We start from the raw sequence: 26,790 nt of genomic DNA, 5'->3' as shown, positions 1-26,790 counted from the left end.
CACTTACCTAGAAATTTTCGGCTGTGTAACTTAAATCCGGCCGGCGCAAGGCGTTCCTATTCAAATGGGGCGAGTCCCATTTAAATTAGGCGCGCTCCTGCGCCGGACAAACTGCGCATGCTCACGATGTCATTTTCCAGGCGTGCTTTGCGCGGTTTTACGTTGCGCCGGGTTTTGAGAATCGCGACGGGTGTAAAAAAAAAATACGAGTTGCGGCTGGAAAAAAAAAACTTGAAAAAAAAAAGACGGGGGATAGAAGGGTATACTTTTACAAGGTGTAAACAGTTTAGGCCTTGTAAAAGCAGCCCCAATATTGCGTTTGCAAACTAATACTTACGGAGAAAAAACGAAGCGTAAAAGCTTTGTGGATCTCCGTAAGTGCTAATTTGCCTACCCGAAGCAGCATTTCGACGAGAAATGCCCCCAGCGGCAGCCGAGGTACTGCATCCTAAGATCCGACAGTGTAAGTCCCTTACTTACCTGGCAGGGGAGACACCATGATCATGAAGGCGGTTCTCCCAGGGCGAGGCACGGCTATTGCACACTCTAGGCCGTGCTGATCGTGGTTGTCTTCCCTGCCGCTTCTCGGCCTTTTGGCTAGGACTGGGTGTGGTATCTGTCCTCATCAGTTGTCAGCGGAGCGCTGAAGCACCTCCTACATGGGGAGGGTGGATGCAATCCAATGACGTCATTGCACCTGGAAGGATGGTTTCAGCAGGGACTACGCTGTGCTGCCCGACAGAATACTGGGGGCCGGCCCATGGTTGAGTCTGAGCCATCTGGAAGGGTGCTCCTGGTGAGGATGGGTACTGTGCTTGGTCTTGGTCTTTTTGCCGAGTTCTAGTCTGGCCTTCTGGCTGGCTGGTGTAAGTGCTATCTCTGTCAGCGATCTGGTTGGAGGAGCCGGTAATGCCCTGGGGTATGACGGGGTAGGACCGTGCAAATCCGCCGGGTTGGCTGGCAGGGGTGGAGGGCTGCACTGGCCGGTCGGGGGGTCGGATATGGAACGAAAAGCCTATGGTGCATGTGCCCCTGGAGTGGCAGTCCAGGGGTATCTGAAGATCACTGTGTGTGAGGGACACATTGATTGAAGGATACCACGGTCACTGCACCAGATACACGCTTTTTTTAGCACCTGCCTCCTGGGCCGGGCCTTTTGGCTAGGACCGGAGGAATTTTTTTATTCCTGGCCGGAGGGCCTGGTCATTGTTTCACCACAATGGCCACTTCTTTCACTCTCCTCTCCACTATCCCTTCCCCCACTTTATTTTATTTAAGCCTGTGTTTGTCACTTTTTTGTCTTTTTTGTTGTGCACGTTTTGTCTCACTGTGTGATTAGTAGGGTGCGGGTCCTCGGGCCAGCCCTGAACGTCTTGGGAGTGGGTGGACATGGCCTTCTGGCTTAGTTCGCCTGCTCTCATGGGGTCTCCCTTCGGGGGAGCCCCACCTAGTACTGGGAGGGTTCTGTTTCGGCAGTCCCTCCGAGGAAGTTGGGTCCGTGTCGGCTTCGGTTGCTCGGACCACAGTACCTCAGTCCCCGTCTGGAGCCTAACGCCCCGGGGGATCAGGGTTATGGGTCCCTCTTCACAGGAGGACCACTTGACGTTGCACCCGTCTGCACGTTTTTGTGAACACTCTTTATGTGTGTGCACATTTTTTCTGCACCGGGTGGAGTTTTTTGGGTGTGTTCACACGCCATAGGCTTTTCAAAAAAAAAAAAAAAAAACATGTCGGATCTTCTGCCTATCTTTTGGAAACTGATTCTGTGGATCAGTTCCAAAGATAGAAACAGGGATACGACGGCGTATCAGTAGATACGTCGTCGTATCCCTTTTGTGGATCTGGCCCTGGGTTTGGGACCTGAATACATGCCTCCATCCCTAAAAGTTGAAAGAAAGAAAGGGTTGGGACTTTAAATGAGATGCGTGTTGATGCAAACAGTATGTATAGGTAAATAAGTAAAATTGTATAGCGTGATAATCAGGCTCAAACTTACCAACCAAATTGCAGGCCGAATTCAACTGTCTAACTTTGTATGTTAAAAGCAGAGGATTGGTTGCACACATTTGCAAATATATGGATAAGCCACAGGCCGCTTACAAGGCTCTCTGCATTCCTGTGGTCCTAACTAAACTTTTCTAGTTTCCTCAATGAGGCATACAAGTGCTAATGAGTAGATGGAGAGCAGGTGACTAGGGGTGTGTGTCACCTGCCAACCTCCATCTAAAATAGGTATGGCAATAAAAAGCACTGGAAAAAACGCATAAGGGTAAATGTATAAGCATCAAAATCGCATCTCCATCCCTATTGGTAAACATGGAACTGGGTTTGGGACTTTGAATGAGGCATGTGAATAACACATGCCTCCATCCCTAAAAGTTGAAAGATAGCCTGGTTATCACGCTATACAATTTTACTTGTTTAGATATACATACTGTTTGCATCAACACACAACATGCATCTCATTTAAAGTCCCAACCCTTTCTTTCTTTCAACACAGAGATTCACGGTCCTGCTCAGTTACTGGACAATCGCGGGTGCCTGGCGGACATCGCGTTCCCAGTAATGCGGCGGGTGCGCGCACCTCCTAGTGACTCTGCATGGCGAGGACGTCATATGACGTCCTCTCAGAACAAGAGCACTATCATGCCGCCGTCAATTGACGGCGGATGGTAGTAAAGTGGTTAAACACACTGCTTGATTACTTCTGCCTTACTTCCTGGTCAAATTTTAGGTCATGACACAGGAAGGAGTTGACCAGCTGATCTCACACACCCTGCATCATCTACCCTCAGCTGGTCAACTCCTTCCTGTGTCATGACCTAAAGTCGGTCCAATAAGTAAGGCAGAAGTAACCGAGCAGTCTGTTTAAACAGCTATGAAGAGGGTGAGGTAAACATATGTAGAATTAATAGAAAGCTGTTTTATTTTTGCAAAATAAGTACATTAATGCTATATTGGTACAAAGGTGAGCTAGAATTTTTTTTTTTTCTAAGAACCCAAAAGTTATAAATGTGAACGTATGAGGTGGATTCTGCCATCTGTTGGTGGAAGAGTGGTAGTAAGGAGGCTGTTTAATTGATGGGAATACAATGGATTCTGCCATCTGCTGGTGGAAGAGTGGTAGTGAGGAGGCTGTTTAATTGATGGGAATACAATGGATTCTGCCATCTGCTGGTGGAAGAGTGGTAGTGAGGAGGCTGTTTAATTGATGGGAATACAATGGATTCTGCCATCTGCTGGTGAAAGAGTGGTAGTGAGGAGGAAGTTTAATTGATGGGTCTACAATGTAAATGTCACACTGTGCACCATCTCTGAGAGCACAGAAGTACACAGCAGAATCAGACACCATCATGTCAAATATAGTAAGGCTGGTTGTAGATTCGCTGGTCTCAGATTTAAATTTTCCCGTCTTGAAATCTCCATCATGTCTCATAGAAGCCACACTTCCAGCTCCACGGTAAAGAATATACTGTATCTGATTAGCATTCTGTTTATACCAGAACAGATAGGGTTGATAGCTGCTGGAGGAGTAATTACACCTTAACGTCACTGTCTGCCCGACTTCACTGTACATGTGTGCCAGATCTGATTGTATAGAGTTCCCATAGACAGCACCTGCGGTAGGACAGGATCATTTTAAATAACACAGCATATCCATAATTAGCAAAACTTAACACAAATAAATATTATAAGTATTTAATTAAAATATTTAATAACAGATTATTAACTGGACATTTTTAGAGATACTTACTCAAAAGGTACCAAATTAGAAATAACTGTACTGACCAGTTAGGGAAGAACATTGTACATATCACTGTTGGAAATGAATACTTAAAATGTGCAGCCGGTTCAAAAGTACTGATTGAGGTCTTAGATGCTATCTCGTGAAATACATATGAAAAGCTTTTCAGATCTCCTCCTACTCATCTCTATATGCTTGTTAATCACACCTCTAAAAAAAAGTACAAGAAAAAAAAACAGATACTTTTCTGCCATCTAGAGGCCACTGTCATGTACTTACCCTTACCTGACTGGATGATAGATTAAACTGTGCTCATGTATAGAGAACAAAAAGAGCGTATTTGAATCTGACAAAAACCCAAATTGCACTTGTTTGGAACCAGAACTGCAGTACTATATAGCACAATGCATTGTAATATGAAGCTGAACTCCAGGCACTCAGCGAAGGGATTTGTATTAATGTTAATCCAGTCCTGACATTTACAAAGCTTTGCCACATATCACAGTCCTTCTGTACTGCTGTTCCACTTTCACTGTCCAGCAGCAGGAGGTGACTTGTAAGGAGAAGTATCATACATATGAACTCATCACTCTGCTATCTTCTCCCTTCATTCTGCTTGTTGCACTGCTGCATATCTGATTGGCTGCTTTTGCTGCTTCTCCCCTCCTCTTACTGGGCTCTGCTGTACTTCAGGAGGCTGATAACAAGTTGTCACCATTTCTTCAGCCCACTACATTTTTTTTAGTATACACAATAAGATTGTAAAAGACCTGGGACACCTTTAGGTGCCCCAAGAAGAGCAGTAATGCTGTGTGTGTGTAGCGTGCCACTGCAAACAATGGATGTGGCCAAATTGTGAGTGTTATACACAGAATGCAGGGGTCAGGAATATTTAATGTGTAGAATGCAGAGGACAGGAGTGTGTAATGCTTAGTCATGAGTACAAAACAAAAAGAGTGCAATAGTCAGGGGTGTGTAACATGTAACGTGTAGGGTTAAGGAGAGTGCAAAATTTGCCCTCGCAAGCAATACTTTACCCTTTCATCAAAAATCCCAGCTCCTTTCCCTCAGAAAAAAAACTAATCTTTATGCTTAACAAACAATACAATTCCTCCTTCCCCCTAATACCCCTCTCAGAATAAATACTCTTCCACCCACCAAATCCTCCCTCCCAGCACAGTCAGCCATTCCAGTATTCCAGTAAAAATCTATCCCCAAATCCCTCTTCTAGTACAAATCCAAGTAGTGTCCATTGAATCTGGGCTGAGTCGTCCAGCCCAGTGCCGGAACAAGTTTCGACAGTTGGCTCCACTAACTGTCTAGCAGGAGGATGCTAACGTGGGCATCCAGGGCAATTCCTCTGCATCTCTGGCGAGGTTCTGGTGTCATGATCATCCCCTCTGTGACAGCTCGCATCTCTTTAATTTGGGGGAGGAGGGGTAAGAGGGTATGTGCTGGTGGAAACTTTTGAAGGGGAGAGGACTTGTGCTAGCAGGGGGGTGGGAGGTCAGATATGTGCTGTAAGGGTGCTTTTTGGAGGGGAGAGAACTCGTACTAGCAGAGGGGGTTGGATATGTGCTAGAGGAATGCCTTGGAAGGGGAGAGGACTATTGCTACCAGGGGGGTGGGGGGGTTCAGATATGTGCTGGGGAATACTTTGGGATGGGAGAGAGTTAGTGCTAGCAGGGAGGGTGGGGGGGTTGGATATGTGCTGGAGGTGCTTTGGTAGGGGAGCAGGCTTGTACTAGAAGGTGGGGTCAACCCCACTTCTATCATAAGTCCTCTCCCCTCCCAAAGCACCTCCAGCACATATGCTCTTTTTTTTCTTTTTCATTCAATTTTAAGTTTATTTTCAATAAAAGTACATACATTTGTACTATAACAGCAGTATACAAGTCAATAATATACAAAAAAAAAACAATAAAGCAAGTGCATTACTCCACATATTAGACATTCTTGTCGTAGTAACTGTCCATCATATCTATCCATTTCTTATGTTCATCACCATACGGTGAGAGTAAAACAGTTTGTATAAGCAAAGAAGAAAAATTAGGTGTAACTAATAATTTATAATTAAATAAAAGAATAATTCAATATGCTATAGGATCCCTTAGGGCTACCGTTGCCACACAATAAATTATATATAAGAAAAAAAAAACATGGGTGTACTAGACCTAAGTTCACGGAACGAAAAAAGGATAGGATTTCTGGAGAACAATAACCCCTCCGACACCCCCAACGGGAACTGTCTGTGTCCAAGAGGTCAAGCAACCCCTTCAATCCCCCCTCCCTCCCTCCAATAGTTATTACTAAAACCCACCGGTTTCTGTAATCATATATTCTCAAAACCCTCATCAAACCTATAGCACATATGCTCTTAATCCCCTACCTCTCAATTACTCTACCAAGTGTACATCATTTTTATTTTTGTTTCCCTTCCAAGTCACTCTGCCCCTCTCCCCTTTCCATATACAGCATATTAAACTTACTACAGACCTCAGATCATCACAGTACATGCAGAGCGGTGTCCCTCCTCCTCCTCATTTCTGTGTAAATGTAAACATCAGAGCCAAGGAGAAGGTGGCAGCTTCCATCTGCTCTGCTGTGAGACAGGCAGCCAGCAGGGAGGGGGGACATATCAACTGCCACAGAGATGGGATGGCCGAGCGGGACACTGTTAGATGAGAAGCAGTCTTGTCATTGGTGCCCAAGTTTGCATGCCCCTGATGATGGTCCCGGCGCAGTTTATTCTGAATAATGTGTCCAGGTTTCAGGCGGACAGAAACCCAGACACATGATTTAAAACCCTGACTATCCAGGTGAAACCCAGACAGGTGGCAATCCTATACCCAGTCAATGCTTGCATTTAAAAAATACTGTTAACAATGTATTAATAATTACAGAGCTGTGTTACTGTGATCTATTTATCCACTCAGTAATGATGTTTTTTGGCAAAGAAACTTTAAGACCTCATGCACACGAATGCAAAAAACACAGCATTTGGATCAGTACTGTGTTTTTTTTTACAGATATAAAAATGAATCAACCGTCACTACTTAAGCCTCGTACACAGGGCCGGACTTACCATTGGCCTTGACTGGGCTCAAGCCCAGGGGCCCCACCCAATAGGGGGCCCCCTTTAAAAAAAAAAAAAAAAAAATTTTTTTTTTTTTTTTTTTTTTTTTTTTTAGGGGTCCGGAGGTCCCCAGAGGCCCCCAGGGCCCCGGACGGCAACCCCCCTTTTTTTTATTTATTTTTTGTAAAAAAATGTTTTTTTTTTATATATTTTTTATTTTTATATATATAATATATATATATATATATATATATATATATATATATATTTTTTTTTTTTTTATTATTATTATTAAAGGGCCCAGGGGTCTCCAGGGCCCTGGATGGCAACCCCCCTTTTTTTTATTTATTTTTTGTAAAAAAATGTTTTTTTTATATATTTTTTATTTTTATATATATAATATATATATATATGTATATGTGTATATATATATATATATATATATATATATATATATATATATATATTTTTTTTTTTATTATTATTATTAAAGGGCCCAGGGGTCTCCAGGGCCCCGGATGGCAACCCCCCTTTTTTTTATTTATTTTTTGTAAAAAAATGTTTTTTTTATATATTTTTTATTTTTATATATATAATATATATATATATGTATATGTGTATATATATATATATATATATATATATATATATATATATATATATATATATATATTTTATTATTATTATTAAAGGGCCCAGGGGTCTCCAGGGCCCCCGGATGGCAACCCACCTTTTTTTTTTTTTTTTTTATATATATATATTTTTTTTTTTATTAAAGGGCTCAGAGGTCCCCAGGGCCCCATGTGGCAACCCCCCCTTTTTTATTTTTTTTATAAATGTTTATTTTTGTTTATTTTTTTATTTTTTATTAAAAGGCCCAGAGGTTCCCAGGGGCCCAGAGGTCCCCAGGGCCCCCGGGTTTGGCAACCTCCCTTTTTTTATGTATTTTTTATAAATGTTTTTTTTTTTTTTATTATTAAAGGGCCCAGAGGTTTATTTTTTCTTTTTATTAAAAGGCCCAGAGGTCCCCAGTGCCCCGGATGGCTACATATATTTATATATATTTGTTTTCTTCTTTATTTCTTCTTTTTTTTGTAAAGGCCCCCCCGCTTCTCAATTTGCGGCAGCCCCCACGCTTCTCAATTTCAGGCGGCAGCACCCCCACCCCCCCTAGGTTCTCTGCTTCAGGGGGCCCATGCCTTAAGCTGTGCAAGGGGCCCCAAAATTCCTGATGGCGGCCCTGCGCATACCTCCAAACACGCACAGATTCTGTGGGACTTTCCCGCACAGACAGCTTCTTCCCGAAGGCCCGCAAAAGGGTTAATTTTCCCGCACTGCAAGAGGAGGCAGCACGGAAGCAGGAGGAACCGGAGTGGTGTGTGGAGGACTGTGGCTGCTGAAGGGAAGAAAGCAGAGAGCCGGGCTAATGACAGTCTGTGGCCCCGGCTGTTGGCACAGGTGAGAGGCACTCCCCCCCTCAACAACTGCAAAATCCCCCCCCGCTCAACAACTTTAATGCGCTCCCCCCCGCTCAACAACTTCAATTCGCCCCCCCCCCGCTCAACAACTTCGATCCCCCCCAATTCTCGGCTCCAGGGGGCCCCTTCAACACTCAAGCCCAGGGGCCCCCACCACCCTAAGTCCTGCCCTGCTCGTACACACGATAGGTTAACCAGAGCACAACGGTCTGACTGACTGTCACAGAAACGGACAGTTTATGAAGGTGCGATCTCTGCACCTCACTGGCGATCTGTGACAGAATTCTCACTTTCTGATTCACCATCTCTGAGGTGGAGAATCAGAGAGAGAAGCCGAAGCTGGCTGAGTATTGTGGAGGAAGAAGGAAAGTCTTTTGACTTCCATGCTTCACACACAAGCAGCCATACAGTCAGAACACATCTTCCCACCAATACACACCCCAAAATTAGCAGGTTAGGAATTTATAGTGTATGTGTGTATATATATATATATATATATATATATATATATATATATATATATATATTATATTATTCTACCTGCATTAAAATGTTATTAAAGTAATTTTTATATAATTTTTTATTTATTAGTAAAAAAAAATTGTAAACCCTAAAATATGGTTTTATACATGGACTGTTCTATTACAGTTATACAGGGTTTATATTTGTATACTTCATAAAAAAAAAAAAAATATGATTATAAATGTATTTTTCATTTATATAAATGGTGTATAGCTGCATCACATATGTGGGATTCCATTCATATACTATACACCATTCAACTTTTAGCATGTATGAGCTTTAAATATTGATAAAAACAATGTTTTTTAATTATTAGGTTCATGTATATTGTTTGGTGGGAATGTAACTTTATTATTTTATTAATATGTGGTGTATAATGTGTGCTGATTCGTGTTCAACTTTTGTATTTTTCACTTCCTCATACTGTAATCCCGCTACATCACGCAAGATTAAAGTGAGAGAAGCAGTTCTCAGGAGTTTCCAGCCGTTTGTAGATTGCTCCTCATCTCAACATGAGAACCGATCTACAAAGTTTCATAAACAGGCACTCAGAGGAGAGCGATCTCCCCTGGGAATGCCTGAGAACTGAATTGCGGTATTTTACCGCACTTTCATAAAAGGACACCCTAGAGTTCTGTTTAAACTTTTTGTTTAGTGACATAAAATAACACAACATGGATTGTAAGGCCTTTAATAAACTGCATCCCTATTAAAGAAGAATTCCATCTATGGAACATAGTTACATTGGTCTAGCTTGGTCCAATGTAACTATGTATATATCATGCCTGACCAATCTCCCAGGAAAATAGACACTGCTACTTCAGTGACCTTCACTTGCTTCCACGTCCCACATTTAATGGCTTCCCTAATGCATTCTGAATACAGGAGGTTGGCCACTCGGCACATGCACCCTTACATAGAACGCTTTGCACCTAAATGAATGCAAAGCTTTCTCTGATTGGATGAGATGGACAACATGATGTCACCACCTCATCTAATCAGAGAATGTTTTTCATTCATTCTGCATTCTGGTCAGAAGAAGGTGGGAGAGATAACCACTAAACCACTGTGATGGAGCTGAATACACATCTGATTCAATCTGCCAATTCTCTATGACTCAGTTACGCAAAAAATATATATATAAATAAATTGGCCAGTCACTGGGGACACAAAACAAAATTTTTGTCTGGAGTTCTACTTTCAGGTTTACAGTGTTTACTGCCATTTCAATACGTTGCAGATAAGAGTAAACACTATTACTTGGGGAAAAGACCAGTGCAATAAATAGAAAACAAGAACATTTCTTCATGGCTCCCAATGAATCTCTGCAAAGAAGGTGAAAGACATAAACTGTTTTTTACAGGCTGCCTGTTTTATTTTTCTTACTGCGGTGAAGCTAAGATGAATTCTGCCATCTGCTGGTTGAAGGCTGGTAGTGAGGAGGATGTTCAATAATTGGACTACAATGGATTCTGCCACCTGCTGGTGGAAGAGCGGTAGTGAAGAAGATGTTTATTGATGGGTTTACAATGTAGATGTCACACTGTGCACCAGATCTGAGAGCACAGAAGTACACAGCAGAATCTGACACAGTCATGTTGTATATAGTTAAGCTGGTTGTGGACTCGCTGGTCTCAGATTCAAATTTTCCAGTCTGAAAATGTCCATCATGTGTCATAGAAGACATACTTCTGGCTCCACGGTAAAGAATATACTGCATCTGATTGGCATACTGTTTATACCAGAACAGATAGGGCTGATTGCTGCTAGTGGAATAATTACACGTTAATGTCACAGTTTTCCCAACTTCACTGTACATGTGTGCCAGATCTGATTGTATAGAGTTCCCATGGACAGCACCTGTGGAAGGAGAGAAGCATTTGTAATAACACAGCATATTCATAATTAACAAGACTTAACCGTATTGTAATTAACAGAAATTGATATTGTAAGTGGATAATTTAAATATTGACTAATTGTTTTTTAATTGGAAATTTTAAAAGATACTTACTTGCAAGATACCAAATTAGAAATAACTGCACTGGCCAATTAAGGAGGGACATTGTACATATCACTTTTGGAAACGAATACTTAAGAGGTGCAGCCGATACAAAAGTACTGACTGAGGTCTTAATTGTCATCCTATGAAATACATATGCAAAGCCCTTCAGATCTCCTCCTACTCATCTCTATATGTGTTAATCACACCTCTAAAAATCAAGAGAAAAACAGATATGTTCTGCCATCTAGAGGCCACTGCCCTGAACTTACCTTCATCAGAGTGTACTTGAGCTGGGATGAATGTAATCTAGGGATTAGTGATGTCGCGAACCTAAAATTTTCGGTTCGCGAACGGTGAACGCGAACTTCCGCAAATTTTCGCAAACGGGCGAACTGGGCGAACCGCCATAGACTTCAATGGGCAGGCAAATTTTAAAACCCACAGGGACTCTTTCTGGCCACAATAGTGATGGAAAAGTTGTTTCAATGGGACTAACACCAGGACTGTGGCATGCCGGAGGTAGATCCATGGCAAAACTCCCATGGAAAATGACGTAGTTGTCGCAGAGTCCGTTTTTAATCCATAAAGGGCATAAATCACCTAAGATTCATAAATTGTTTAGAATAACGTGCTTTAAAACATCAGGTATGATGTTGTATCGATCAGGTAGTTTAAGGGTTAGGGTTAGGGTCACAGACAGGGTTAGGGTTAGGCCCCGTACACACGACCAAACATGTATGCTGAAACTGGTCCGCGGGCCAGTTTCAGCATACATGTTCGGTCGTGTGTGGGCGCGAGCGGGCCGAATTCCAGCAAACATTTGCCCGCCGGGCCTTTTCCCAGCGGACAAATATTCCTGGACGTGTTTTAAAACCGTCCGCTGGAATCCTGCCCGCTCGGACATGTACGGTCGTCAGTACAGACCTACCGTACATGTCCAGGCGCCCGCCGTCCCTCGCATGCGTCGAATGACTTCGACGCATGCGTGGAAGCATTTTAAAGGCGGCCCGCCCACGTCGCTGCGTCATTGTCGCGGCGACACCGCGTCATCGACGCGGCGACACCGCGGACACGCCCCGCGTATTGTTTATGCGCGGACTTCTGTACGATGGTGTGTACAACCATCGTACAGAAGCCCTCTGGCAGACATGTATGGTGAAAACGGTCCGACGGACCGCTTTCACCATACATGTTTGGTCGTGAGTACCCGGCCTTAGGGTTACAGATAGGGTTAGGGTAACAGATAGGGTTAGGGTTACAGATAGGGTTAGGGTTACAGAAAGGGTTAGGGTTACAGAAAGGGTTAGGGTTACAGACAGGGTTAGGGTTACAGACAGGGTTAGGGTTACAGTCTGTAACCCTAACCCTGTCTGTAACCCTATCTGTAACCCTAACCCTATCTGTAACCCTAACCCTGTCTGTAATAGGATTAGGGTTCACAGTGAAAGACAAAACTCTGACTATGTCCTCAGAACTTTTCGAGTTCAGGTACGTGGCCTCTGAACACTGGCCATTATTCTAGGGCCAAATGGAATCACAGCACCATGACCACGATGGCCCCTGCGGGGTGGCCTGCCTCTGCCTGTCATTTTTTTTAGATTAGTTTAGTTGTACTATGCATGCAAGCTACTGTGCCACCAGATATGAGATGTGGCACTGGACAGGTGGGCACAGTTTACCCTGTGAGGCAAAGACACCCCTGCAGACAAATGACTACTATTATGTATCGCAGTGAATTTTGTTTTTATATCTTATCAACTGTGCCAACACAATATAGATGAGATGTGGCACTGGACATGTGGGCACAGTTTACGCTGTGAGCCTGGGCCCCTTACATTACACAGCACCCCACAGCTCTGGACCCCTTTACATAGCACCCTGCACCACTGGACCCCTTTATATTACACAGCAGCTTGCACCACTGGGCCCCTTTATATTACACAGCAGCGTACACCAATGGGCCCCTTACATTACACAGCACCCCACAGCTCTGGGCCCCTCTACATAGCACCCAGCACCACTGGACCCCTTTATATTACACAGCAGCTTACACCACTGGGCCCCTTTATATTACACAGCAGCTTGCACCACTGGGCCCCTTACATTACACAGCACCCCACAGCTCTGGACCCTTTTACATAGCACCCTGCACCACTGGACCCCTTTATATTACACAGCAGCTTGCACCACTGGGCCCCTTACATTACACAGCACCCCACAGCTCTGGACCCCTTTACATAGCACCCTGCACCACTGGACCCCTTTATATTACACAGCAGCTTGCACCACTGGGCCCTTTACATTACACAGCACCCCAGAGCTCTGGACCCCTTTACATAGCACCCTGCAACACTGGACCCCTTTATATTACACAGCAGCTTGCACCACTGGGCCCATTTATTTTACACAGCAGCATGCACCACTGGGCCCCTTACATTACACAGCACCCCACAGCTCTGGACCCCTTTACATAGCACCCTGCACCACTAGACCCCTTTATATTACACAGCAGCTTGCACCACTGGGCCCCTTACATTACACAGCACCCCACAGCTCTGGGCCCCTCTACATAGCACCCTGCACCACTGGACCCCTTTATATTACACAGCAGCTTGCACCACTGGGCCCCTTACATTACACAGCACCCCACAGCTCTGGACCCCTTTACATAGCACCCTGCACCACTGGACCCCTTTATATTACACAGCAGCTTGCACCACTGGGCCCCTTACATTACACAGCACCCCACAGCTCTGGACCACTTTACATAGCACCCTGCACCACTGGACCCCTTTATATTACACAGCAGCTTGCACCACTGGGCCCCTTACATTACACAGCACCCCACAGCTCTGGACCCCTGTACATAGCACCCTGCACCACTGGACCCCTTTATATTACACAGCAGCTTGCACCACTGGGCCCCTTACATTACACAGCACCCCACAGCTCTGGACCCCTTTACATAGCACCCTGCACCACTGGACCCCTTTATATTACACAGCAGCTTGCACCAATGGGCCCCTTTATATTACACAGCACCCCACAGCTCTGGGCCCCTTTACATAGCACCCTGCACCACTGGACCCCTTTATATTACACAGCAGCTTGCACCAATGGGCCCCTTTATATTACACAGCACCCCACAGCTCTGAGCCCCTTTACATAGCATCCTGCACCACTGGACCCCTTTATATTACACAGCACTGCACCACTGGACCCCTTTATATTACACAGCACCCTGCACCTCTAATCTAACTAAACTATACAGTGTATAAATGTATGTACAACTCCGGGGATGTATATATATCCTCTATACACTGTAACATTAACTGACTAGCCTGCCTAACTCCAAAAAATTACACTCTCTCTCTCTCTCTGTAAACCACGCAGCACAGATTACAGAGAAAAAAAAAAGCAGACTGATTGATTAGCCCTAACAAGGGCTGTTTGGGGTGCTGTTCTAACAGCAGAGATCAGATGAGTCTTTCAGGACTGGAGTACACTGGCCTAGCTAGCGCTTTCCCTATAAATTCAGCAGCAGCAACACTGTCCCTCCTCTCACTAAGAATGCAGCTAAAATGGATGCTGCCCTAGAGGTGGGAGGGTCAGGGAGGGAGGGTATGCTGCTGATTGGCTGGAATTTGTCTGCTGACTGTGAGGTAGAGGGTCAAAGTTTGCTCAATGTTAATTAATAGGAGGCGGATCGAACATCGCATATGTTCGCCGGCGGCGGCGAACGCGAACAAGCGAAAATCGCCGCGAACTATTCGCCGGCGAACCATTCTGTACATCACTACTAGGGATATAATAGGTGATAACAGGATTATAGAATAAACTGTACTCTGTTTTCTGTTAAAGAAAATGTAAGGCTTCTTGCACACTGCAGCTTGAAAAAGCTCAGTAAAGCTTTTTACTCTTTTTACTGAGCTAGAATACAGCCCATTATTTGTATGCACACATGCGCTTAAAAAAGCACTCTGCATTCTTCAGTAAAAAAAAATCAGCTTTTTTTGGTCACTAATTTACGCCTCATGTGCACAAAATGCGCACAAATGTGTACAAATGTCCATTTACATATTGCGCAGAATGAGAACACAGGAATAATTTTTACGCAACGCATATATATGCAAAAATGCACGGAAATACGCGCAAATACATACAAAAAATATTCAGAGAAAATAGATGCTCAAACTGGAATATCATGTGCAAGAGGTCACATGCCACGTACACACGATCGGAAATTTCGACAAGAAATGTTGGTTCAAACTTGTGTTGCATACACACGGTCACACAATATTCCAACTGTCAAGAACAACACAACACTACAACGAGCCGAGAAAAATTAGGTTCAATGATTCCAAGCATCCGTTGAATTGATTCAGAGTATGCGTGTTTTTTTGCGCGTCGGAATTTCCAACAAGAACTTTTCCCGTCGGAAAAATTGAGAACCAGCTCTCAAATTTTTGCTGTCCGAATTTTCGACAGAAAAAGTCAGATGGAGCCTGCACACGGCCGGAATTTCCAACCAAAAACTCACATCGAACTTTTCTTGTCGGAAATTACGACCGTGTGTACGTAGCATTAGGCCTCATGCACACAGATGCAAAAAAAATGCAGAGTTTAGATCAATGTTACATTGTTTTTTTTACAGATATGACTATGGCTCAACCGCCGCTGCTTGTTATACACTATTGATGTTTATATGTCAGCCCTGAATGAGTTATTCATGCAGTGACTGTGCATGCGCAGATGAATTCATGAGTGTCTGAAGACCGGTCATTCTGCATAGTTGCACTTGAAGGACTCATTGAGAGTTGAGATACGTTCTTTGTTAGCCTGCAGGCGGTTCAAGCTGCCAAACGTCCTAACATCTAATAGCATTCATTTGTGTTGTATGTTTGTACACATGTAAATGTTAAAGAAATGTTTACATGCGCACATTGTACGAACATAATCGTACGCAGGCAGAACAATCTAACCTTGATAGGAGTATTTTAATTACGCCTGTGTGCATAAGTCCTAAAGGGAAACTACAATATTTCTTAGCTTACGAGTGAGCTGACTCAAATGGCAAGCCCTAGGAGCCTAGAAATGTTATCTGAAGCTAGACTGAATGACAACCTACAATGCAGAATATGGAAAATGCAGTAGAGGAAAAAGAAGGGAAGAAATAGGACACAACATATAACAGATTGTGGTATAAGGCCTAATAAATTGGCCCTGTTATATGTGATCACTGTGACCAATCACATCGATAAAACTTGTAAACAAAGGCTGCATGATGTAGCCTTTGAGCCGCTTCCTCTCACAGCAATTCGGCTGAAAAATACGTGTTCATTACAGTGATCGGCACTGTGTTGAATACTCAAAGAGAGTGTAAACGAAATAATGATTCCTGAGCAGTGCAGTGACATTCTACGGCTCACAGACACTGGCTTCTTTACTGATGAAACAGCAGCGCCACCTGTTGGTAACAGAGTTCTGGTGCACAGAGGGTTTTAATATTGAACCTGAGCTCTTCTGTAGCACTGTGCACCATCACTCAGAGCACACAGGTACACGGCTGAATCTGACACTGACAGACCATGGATGGTTAATGTTGTATGAGAATTGTTGGTCTCTGATTGGAACTTTCCAGGCTCCAGTTCTATGTTATTACGCTGATAGTTAGCTTGAGTCTTCGCTCCACGGAGAAGAATATACTGCATCTGATGAGGATATTGGCGATACCAGAACAAGTATGGACCGCTGTTACTAGAGGAATATGTACAGGAGAGTGTTATCTGTTCCCCAATTTCACTATAAAGATGCTGATCTGTGGAGTTTATAGTATTTCCCTGGACATAACCTGAAATGGAAAAAAATAAATAAAAATTTAGCATCATAGTTTACTTCTTTTCAAATTGTAACACTAAAATCAAGGAAAAATATAAGTGCATTATACTTACCTGATAAATAAAGTATCAGCAAGGAGGTAAGTAATACAGATGGAATAAAGCTGATCATTGTCTCTGAATGTACAACATACAAGATTGCTGTGTGACTGATGTGTACCAGTGAGGATCCTTCTGAGCTCCTTGATGTATAGTAATGTGGGAAGGATGTGACAGGAACACAAACATCACCGACATCATCACACCCACATGTTGTACGAGGACAGGAACTAGCTGACATGAAAATGAGAATAAGATCAGGCTGGAAAATAACTGTCAGAGAGACAAAGCTATGACACATGTATACCAGTGCAGCAGCCAGTGTCTCTGATCACTAGGGATAGCAGTACAATGACATTGCACTGCTCTGGTGACTATGATCATTTTTTTAACACAACGTCAACAGAGCAGTATCACTATGGTGACATTGTACTGCTGTGGCTAGCGATCAGGTACAATGGATAGCTGCTCTGATATCACTGTATGTCAGCACAGACAGCCATTGTCTCTGATCACCACAACAGCAGTAAAATGTCACCAGACCAGTGCAGGCAGTCACAGTGTCCCCAGTCACAGTGTCCCTGATCACCACGAGTCCCAGTGTCACCATAATAATGCAGCCAGTTACAGTCTCACCAATCACCACCACACCACTTACAGTATCCCCAACCATCACAGCACCAGTCACAATGTCACCAGACCAATGTAAGCCATCAACAGTCTTTCTGATCACCGCCACACCATGCAGATAATGATCCAGGTCAGGATTCAAACTGTGGAGCCCAGCACTCTAAGCTGGGAGTGCTAACCACTGAACCACAGTGCTGGAACAGGATACACATCTGGTTCCTCCAACACGTCTCTATTATGAAAAATAAATAAATGTTTTTTCCTTTCATACATAACTTGGTCAGCCATTGTCAAATCATTGAGGACACAAAACAAAATTTTTGTCTGGAGTTCCACTTACAGATACCTTTATGACGATGAAGCTTCAAGCGGGGTTCCAGCCGCGATTTTTTTTTTTTTTTTTAAAGTCAGCAGCTACAAACACGCCTTGCGGCTTCACTGCCTGTTTCCTACTGCGCATGCGTGAGTCTCGCGGCGCTGTATTAATGAGCGGCTGCTGTCTGGGATACACACAGTTCCCAGAAGGCAGCATGCACCATTCCCCAGAAGATAACGCGAGGATGAAGACCAGCCGCAGACCAGGAAGAGGCAGATTAGGAAGATCCGCATAGCAACTGCAATTTCTGGTAAGTAAAACATTTTTTCTTTCTATTTTTTTGTAGAATTTTGGTGCATTTTTTTTTTTAGGGTGGACCTACACTGGGCACATCAACGTATATGTACGTTGATCTTTAAGCCCAGCCGTGGGTCGCGGCGCACTCCCGCGACCCGGCCCGAAGCTCCGTGACTGGGACCGCGGGACCTGCGGACCAGATCGCCGCTGGAGTCCCGCGATCGGTCCCCAGAGCTGAAGAACGGGGAGAGCCGTGTGTAAACACGGCTTCCCTATTCTTCACTGTGGCGGTGTCATCGATCGTGTGATCTCTTTTATAGGGATCCACAATCGATGACGTCACAACTACAGCCAAACCCCCCTATAGTTGTAAACACACATTAGGTGACACATAACCCCTTCAGCGCCCCCTGTGGTTAACTCCCAAACTGCAACTGTCATTTCCACAGTAAACAATGCATTTTAAATGCATTTTTGCTGTGAAAATGACAATTGTCCCAAAAATGTGTCAAAATTGTCCGAAGTGCCCGCCATAATGTCGCAGTCATGAAAAAAATCGCTGATCGTCGCCATTAGTAGTAAAAAAAAAATTTAATAAAAATGCAATAAAACTATCCCCTATTCTGTAAATGCTATAAATTTTGCGCAAACCAACCGATAAACGCTTATTGCGATTTTTTTTACCAAAAATAGGTAGAAGAATACGTATCGGCCTAAACTGAGGAAAAAAATTATTTTTTTTATATATTTTTGGGGGATATTTATTATAGCAAAAAGTAAAAAATATTGCATTTTTTTTCAAAATTGTCGCTCTATTTTTGTTTAATAGCGCAAAAAATAAAAACCGCAGAGGTGATCAAATACCACCAAAAGAAACCTCTATTTGTGGTGAAAAAAGGATGGCAATTTTGTTTGGGAGCCACATCCCACGACCACGCAATTGTCTGTTAAAGCGACGCAGTGCCGAATCGCAAAACCTGGCCTGGTCCTTTAGCTGCATTTTGGTCCGGGTCTTAAGTGGTTAAGGTGAACCGGTACTGACAACATATGACAGCTACCATTGCTGACCTCTGAAAATGCTGTTTGCCAATTCTGATGTACCAATTGATTTGCTCTAATCACCCAGATAAAACAATATCTGATCACCCTCTGATGTCTTTCCCATCCCTGGTACTCAGTATGAGGTTTGTGTCAGATCTCAGCTGGTCGATGTCACACTGTGCTGCCTGCAGAGCACACACATATCGGGCTGAGTCCTCTGTCTTTACATCATTCATGTACAAGTATGTCGAGTTTCTTGTCACCTCACATGAGAACTTTCCATCAGCAAATGGAGCTGTATTGGAGAGGCTGCCCTGGTTGGCTTTATGTAGTATGTACTGTGGAGGGGTTCCAGGATAATGACGGTACCAGTAAAGGTAATAAACAGATGTATATGTGGTGAGATAAGAGCAGGAGAAAGTCACATTTCTTCCTTCTTCCCCCAACACCTGAGGATCTGCCATAGTAATAGTGTCTGCCAAAACCTTCACTGCAAGAGAAGACATTAGTGTTATGTGATGTCCAGTTCTTCATCCAACATCTAATGTCACAATGGAAACAGGAATGGAACTAGACTGCTGCCAGTTCTAAGGACATAGAATTTAAACAACATTAAATACATTATAACATTATATAATGTATTTAAAAACATTCATTGAATAAATAAATAAATATAAAAAACACAAAATAAATAATCACAAATAAACAATTACAAACTAAAAAAAAATAAAAAAATAACATTTAAAATAAATAAATGTAAATGACTGTGTTTCAATACGTTGCATATTCATAGTAAACAGCATTACCTGGAGAAAGGGCCAGTATAATAGATATGAAGAAAGCAAATTTCTTCATGGCTCCCAATAAATTTCTGCAAAGGAAGTGAAAGACATAAACTGCGTTATGACACTCTTCTCTATTTGTCAATCTTTAAAAAAGGGGGAAAATTGATCTCGCCCCCCAACTAGAAAAGTAAGCACCAATTCTCTTCTCTTTTACAGGCTGACTGTTTTATCTTTCTTACTACGGTGACAAGATCTCTCTAATAAAGGTAAGATAAATTCTGCCATCTGGTGGTACAAGTGTGGTAGTGAGGTGGATGATTTATTGATGGAACTACATTAAATTCTGCCATCTGCTGGTGAAAGAGTGGTAGTGAGAAGCATGTTTATTGATGGAACTATACATTAGATGCTGCCATCTGCTGGTGAAATAGTGGTAGTGAGGAGGATGTTTATTGATGGAACTATACCAGGGGTGTCAAACTCCATTTCATTGTGGGTCACATCAGCATTATGATTGCCCTCAAAAGGGCCAGTTGTATCTGTAAGATTAGATGTCCAATGCATCCCTTCCCCTTTACATTAGATGGCAAGAGCCACCCCACCATCAGAAGTTGAGTCCCCCGCTCTCCCCTATATCACAGTGCACCCCCCTTTCCTTATGCTGCTGCTAGGAAGAAGCTGGATGCATTGCCTGAAAGCAGAAAGCAAGGGTCTGGAGTAGGACCAGAGGAGGGCTGAAGCTCTCCTGCAGCTGCAGGAGAGGTGCGAGGGCCACATGAAATGGCCTGGAGGGCCGTATTCGGCCCGCGGGCCTTGTGTTTGACACCTCTGAACTATACATTAGATGTTGCCATCTGCTGGTGAAAGAGTGGTAGTGAGGAGGATGTTAATTGATGGGTCTACAATGTAAATGTCACACTGTGCACCATCTCTGAGAGCACAGAAGTACACAGCAGAATCAGACACCGTCACGTTGTATATACTTAAGCTGGTAGTGGAATCGCTGGTCTCAGATTCAAATTTTCCAGTCTTGAAATTTCCATCATGTCTCATAGAAGACATACTTCTGGCTCCACGGTAAAGAATATACTGCATTTGGTTAGCATACTGTTTATACCAGAACAGATCAGGCCGATCGCTATTGGTGGAATAATTACACCTTAATGTCACAGTCTTCCTAACTTCACTGTACATATGTGCCAGATCTGATTGTATAGAGTTCCCATGGACCGCACCTGTAAACAGGAGATTTAAGCATCAATATATCAATTTAGCTTATTAATAAAGTAGCTAATTAACCGACTACATTTTTCACTATAAAGAATAAGTATTATAAGTATATAACTGAAATAAAATACTAGAAATGATGCATGTGTTAAAACCACAAGCTTTTAAACAATGTTCCTCTAATAAAAAAAAAAATCACTTACTTGAAAGGCACCAAACTAGAAATAACTGAACTGATGAATCAATTAAAGACATTATACAGGACACTAAAGGGTGCAACTAATACAATTCTACTTGCATTGTTTAACGCCATCTGCACATCCCAGGAATATATATTTGGAGAGCTTTAAGTCTCCTCCTACTTTTACATATTCTCAAGAAATTAAACAATGTTATTTCTTGTAACAAGTGAAATATTTGCGCTGTAAAGTGTTATACAAATTAATGTGTGTGTGCATATAACCACATACATATACAAGTACAAAAATGGGTGGGGAAAGTCCAAAAAAGGGGAGTGACACTAATATACCAGTAAACAATATTGTTGAATAGTCCTTAATCGAGGGCACAGTGCTGAAGAGGTCCAGGTACAACAAAATCCAACCATGTAGGGGTGCAGTTCATCAATACTTAATCCAATCAATAACGTTGTGAAGTGAAAAATGTTGAAAAACACAACAATAAAAATAAAATATAAAAATAGAAATAAAAATAAATATAAAAATAAAAATAAGGGTCAAAGTATTTCAGAAGAAGGAGGCCTTGTATCCAAAAAGGGTGAAAGATAGAGAGTGAGCCGTAACCAAGATCTCATATATGCACCTCTAGTGATCCCAGCAGCTCACCTCTAATCTGGCAAGCTGGATTAAATCAGCCTGATCCTGATGGGTGTGGTCCGTTGTTGGACATCACATACGGGTCTCCATAAAGTGTATTACATGAAAAAGTAAAAAGGGTAGAAACCAAATGGTGTGATAACGTCACAGAGAGGGGTAGCAATGTCTTCTGATTTAAACCAGTGGAGATGCACTCACATGTAGGTGAAAAAACTGGGGCTCTTATCCACGAACGCCGAGCTCGTCAGTCCCTCCTTCCTCTCCCTTACTGATTCTCCAGGGTTAGGAGTCCCGTGTCCCCAATGGTTCACGAATCGGCTCTTGTTATGTATGAGGATCTCGGTAGTGTATGTGGGGTAAGAGAGAAGGACAAGCCTGATCGTGTGATATCATCAACAATAAACAAAAACCCCCCAGGAATGCCCAGGTAGTAATGCACTCACATGAACAATATAACATAAAAGACCTTCCTCCACGAGTGCGGACTCGCAATAAATTGCGAGTCCGCACTCGTGGAGGAAGGTCTTTTATGTTATATTGTTCATGTGAGTGCATTACTACCTGGGCATTCCTGGGGTTTTTTTGTTTATTGTTGATGATATCACACGATCAGGCTTGTCCTTCTCTCTTACCCCACATACACTACCGAAATCCTCATACATAACAAGAGCCGATTCGTGAACCATTGGGGACACGGGACTCCTAACCCTGGAGAATCAGTAAGGGAGAGGAAGGAGGGACTGACGAGCTCGGCGTTCGTGGATAAGAGCCCCAGTTTTTTCACCTACATGTGAGTGCATCTCCACTGGTTTAAATCAGAAGACATTGCTACCCCTCTCTGTGACGTTATCACACCATTTGGTTTCTACCCTTTTTACTTTTTCATGTAATACACTTTATGGAGACCCGTATGTGATGTCCAACAACGGACCACACCCATCAGGATCAGGCTGATTTAATCCAGCTTGCCAGATTAGAGGTGAGCTGCTGGGATCACTAGAGGTGCATATATGAGATCTTGGTTACGGCTCACTCTCTATCTTTCACCCTTTTTGGATACAAGGCCTCCTTCTTCTGAAATACTTTGACCCTTATTTTTATTTTTATATTTATTTTTATTTCTATTTTTATTGTTGTGTTTTTCAACATTTTTCACTTCACAACGTTATTGATTGGATTAAGTATTGATGAACTGCACCCCTACATGGTTGGATTTTGTTGTACCTGGACCTCTTCAGCACTGTGCCCTCGATTAAGGACTATTCAACAATATTGTTTACTGGTATATTAGTGTCACTCCCCTTTTTTGGACTTTCCCCACCCATTTTTTGTACTTGTATATGTATGTGGTTATATGCACACACACATTAATTTGTATAACACTTTACAGCGCAAATATTTCACTTGTTACAATTATCACTTTTTGTCTATCGAGGTAGACCTCTTTTTTATTTGCAGCAGTATCCCCACTTTTCACTTGTCCCCTCACTCTAGACAGTGCAGGAGTTCACTTCACTAATGTTATTTCTTCTTTTTCTTTTATTAAACTACAAGAGCATCTCTGACACTTGTCTGACATCTAGTGGGTATTGTGTATAGTGCAGAATTTAGACAGCATTAAACACATAACAAATATTATTATTTTTTCTCCTCACCGTGCAGCACTATGCGCATCCCCTTTAACCTATACATTTAGCTTAGGGCCCAGTCACACTGTTGCATTACCTCAATGTACATTAATCGATGTTACAGCACATTGCAATGTGACATATCTTTATTAGCACACCAACACATTATGGTAATGCACATGTGCTGCAGTGCACTACAACACACTACTGTGCTTTGTAGTGGACGGCGTTGCAAAAAAGGTGTATATCCAGTTTATTGGATGTTCTGGGGGAAAAAAAATCTGTGTATTGCCTGCTTTAATGTTCATAGGCCATGCCTGGACACTGGTAAAAATGATTTTAAAAGGTCTGTTCTCAGAGTGATCATTGTATCTCCCCATACGCCCCGCTGTGGGGTAACTCCACCCTGCCCCTACCTTTGTGACCTACCTGAACCCTCACAGTGGGCCAAACGCGGGATCACCACCCTCAAACATGTCATAGCAAATGGTAGGATCAACCCCTCCAGTGAATTGAGATGCCAATACTCCCTCCCCAATTCCTTCGAGTTTAAATATTACCAGCTGAGGCATGCGATGAGGGCCCAATTCCTGGACACACTGACTCTAGAACCTGACTCAATCGAGCGACTGTTGACATTGAGCATGATGGGGAAGCCCCTTTCCACTCTGTATCTGTATTTGATGGTTGGCCACGATATTAAACTCACCCGGGTAATGGATAAATGGAAGGAGGACATTCCGACTTTGAGGGAGGAGGAATGGGAGGAATGCGTCTACACCTACATCCCGTCCATGACAGCAGCCAAGGACAGATTCCTCCAGCTCAAGTTCCTACATAGGGCCTACTTCACCCCTCACAGAATGGCCAGCATATACCCACATCTGGATCCGAACTGTCCCAGATGTGGGATTAAGTTGGGGACCTTTTGGCACATGGTTTGGGATTGCCCGAAGCTCAGGCCGTATTGGGTGGGGGTAGCAGAGAGGCTTAGCGACATAGGAGGGACCAGGGAACCGCTGGACCCCATGGTGCTCCTCCTGAGCCACTTGGGTGAGGTGGAGGGAGACAGATATACTAAGCTATGTATTACATTCTCAATGTTTTATGCTAGAAGGGAGATAATGCTACGGTGGAAGTCGTGGGACCCCCCACCCTTGGTTCCTGGAGGAAGGCAGTGGACTCGGCCTTGCCCCTTTATAAATTCACGTATGAGAGTAGGCAGTGCCCTGCTAAATAAGATAAGGTCTGGTCGGCTTGGGTGGGTGCGCATGGCTGGGGGACCGGGGGGTGGGGGACTGAGAGATGGATCCCCCCCCCCCCCTGCCCGGGGGCCTGTTGCCCCCTCCCCTCTCTGCCTGGGGCGCCGCCTGATTCTGCCAACTGTTGAGTTAGTTTTACAGCACAAGCTCTTAGGTACAGGAGGATTTAGCACAGGTTTACCCTAGTGTAATCAAGGGAGGGCACTAGTTAGGACTGCGCCTGGTAGTTATCGGTTGAGGTATGTCAGGGCGAAAGAGCCATGAACTTGTACCTTGTTGGCTTATTTTGTTTATTTTTATTTGTTTTTAGTAAATGCTGGGAATGCTTAATTCTGACTGATATTGTTTATATGTAAACCTGATTGTCGACTACAGCATTTCGTGTAATGCTGTTTTGTTAATAAAAACATCTTTCTGTTAAAAAAAAAAAAAAAAATCTCCCCAGATAATAAAACCTGTCAGACGTTTTCATCCTCTCTAACTCTCTTTAAAAAAAAAAAAGTTGTTTTCACTTTTGCAGTAAATTGCGAGAAAACCCCACTATATGTTTGCGTGTTCCCATTCACCCAGAATGCCACAATTTTGATTTTATTTTCCTAACCTTTTAGATGTTTTTCATGGCAGGTGTCATGAGTGACTGTGAGTGAGCCTGTACCCACGTCTGGCCTCATTAAAATACATTGGAAGAAACCCAGCCTCTCCACCATTAACTTTTTAGATAGGACAGATAGTGTTGAAATCTAGTTACAATTGATAATGGAAGATCTGTCTGCATAGTATAGAGAGGATTAATGATGGAAAACACAGCTACCCAGTCCCCTCATAAACAAAGAGAAGTATCTAGGATTTTTTTTCTAGCTGGAAGGTCCAGGAAAGATCATGTAAAAAATGTAAGCTGCAGTTTGTAAATATTTTTTTTTTAGTTACACTATGTGGATGGAAACATGCAACAAATATAAATTAGACGTCATCCCAATTTGGTAGCAAAGTAAAAAAAAAAATTCTATAAAAGTTGAGATTTAGGGCTACAGCCATTGATTGCCTTAGGAATAAGGTCCATTCACACATACGCTCTGCGGTAAACAACATGTTAAACCACAAGTTTATGTGCATTGCACTGTGGTGCCACAAATATTGCATGTACCCCTCATCACCAGCTTATCTTCAGACCCGCGTTTGAAAGCCACATCCTGTGTGAACTAGGTTTAAAAGAAGCAGCAAGACCTTTCCCTAGCAGCTCATGTTTTTCTGCTACTTTAGGTTTTTAACCACTTGCTTACTGGGCACATAAACCCCCTTCTTCCCAGGCGAAATTTCTGCTTACGGCACTGCGTCGCTTTAACTGACATTTGCGTGGTCGTGCGACGTGGCTCCCAAACAAAATTGACATCCTTTTTTCCCCACAAATAGAGCTTTATTTTGGTGGTATTTGATCACCTCTGCGGTTTTTATTTTTTGTGCTATAAACAAAAAAAGAGCGACAATTTAAAAAATATATTTTTTTTTTTTACTTGTTGCTATAATAAATATCCCATTTTTTTTAAAAAAAAACAATTTTTTTTCTCAGTTAAAGCCGATACGTATTTTTCAACGTATTTTTGTAAAAAAAAAAAAAAATTGCAATAAGCGACTGGTTTGCGCAAAAGTTATAGCGCCTACAAAATGGGGAACAGAATTATGATTTTTTTTTTTTATTTTTTTTTTTACTAGTAATGGCGGCGATCTGCGATTTTTATTGGGACTGCGATATTGCGGCGGACATATCGGACACTTTCGACACAAATTTGGGACCATTCACATTTATACAGCGATCAGTGCTATAAAAATGCACTAATTACTGTATAAATGTGACTGGCAGGGAAGGGGTTAACACTAGGGGGTGAGGAAGGGGTTAAATGTGTAGCCTGGGTGTGTTCTAACTGTGTGGGGGGAGGGGGGTGACTGGGGGAGGTGACTGATGCTGTGTCTCTATGTACAAGGGACACAGATCGGTCTCCTCTCCTCTGACA

General features: G+C 42.9%; 1 non-coding gene and 1 gene segment (V, D, J or C); one reads left to right on the top strand and one right to left on the bottom strand.

Moving 5' to 3' along the window:
- Positions 1-472: 472 nt before the first annotated feature.
- LOC120925698 lies at positions 473-631 on the top strand. Its single transcript, XR_005746905.1, has one exon. It is a non-coding gene; the product is annotated as a U1 spliceosomal RNA (small nuclear RNA).
- A 9,507-nt stretch (positions 632-10,138) lies between these two features.
- Positions 10,139-11,103, bottom strand: LOC120924899. The segment is given in 1 exon segment: positions 10,139-11,103. A coding segment is annotated over 1 exon segment (507 nt).
- Positions 11,104-26,790: the final 15,687 nt, after the last annotated feature.

The sequence above is a fragment of the Rana temporaria genome, chromosome 1, assembly GCF_905171775.1.
Source record: "Rana temporaria chromosome 1, aRanTem1.1, whole genome shotgun sequence".
NCBI lineage: Eukaryota > Metazoa > Chordata > Amphibia > Anura > Ranidae > Rana > Rana temporaria.
The sequence above is the reverse complement of the archived record's forward strand: the minus strand, read 5'-3'. Positions and strand labels throughout refer to the sequence as shown.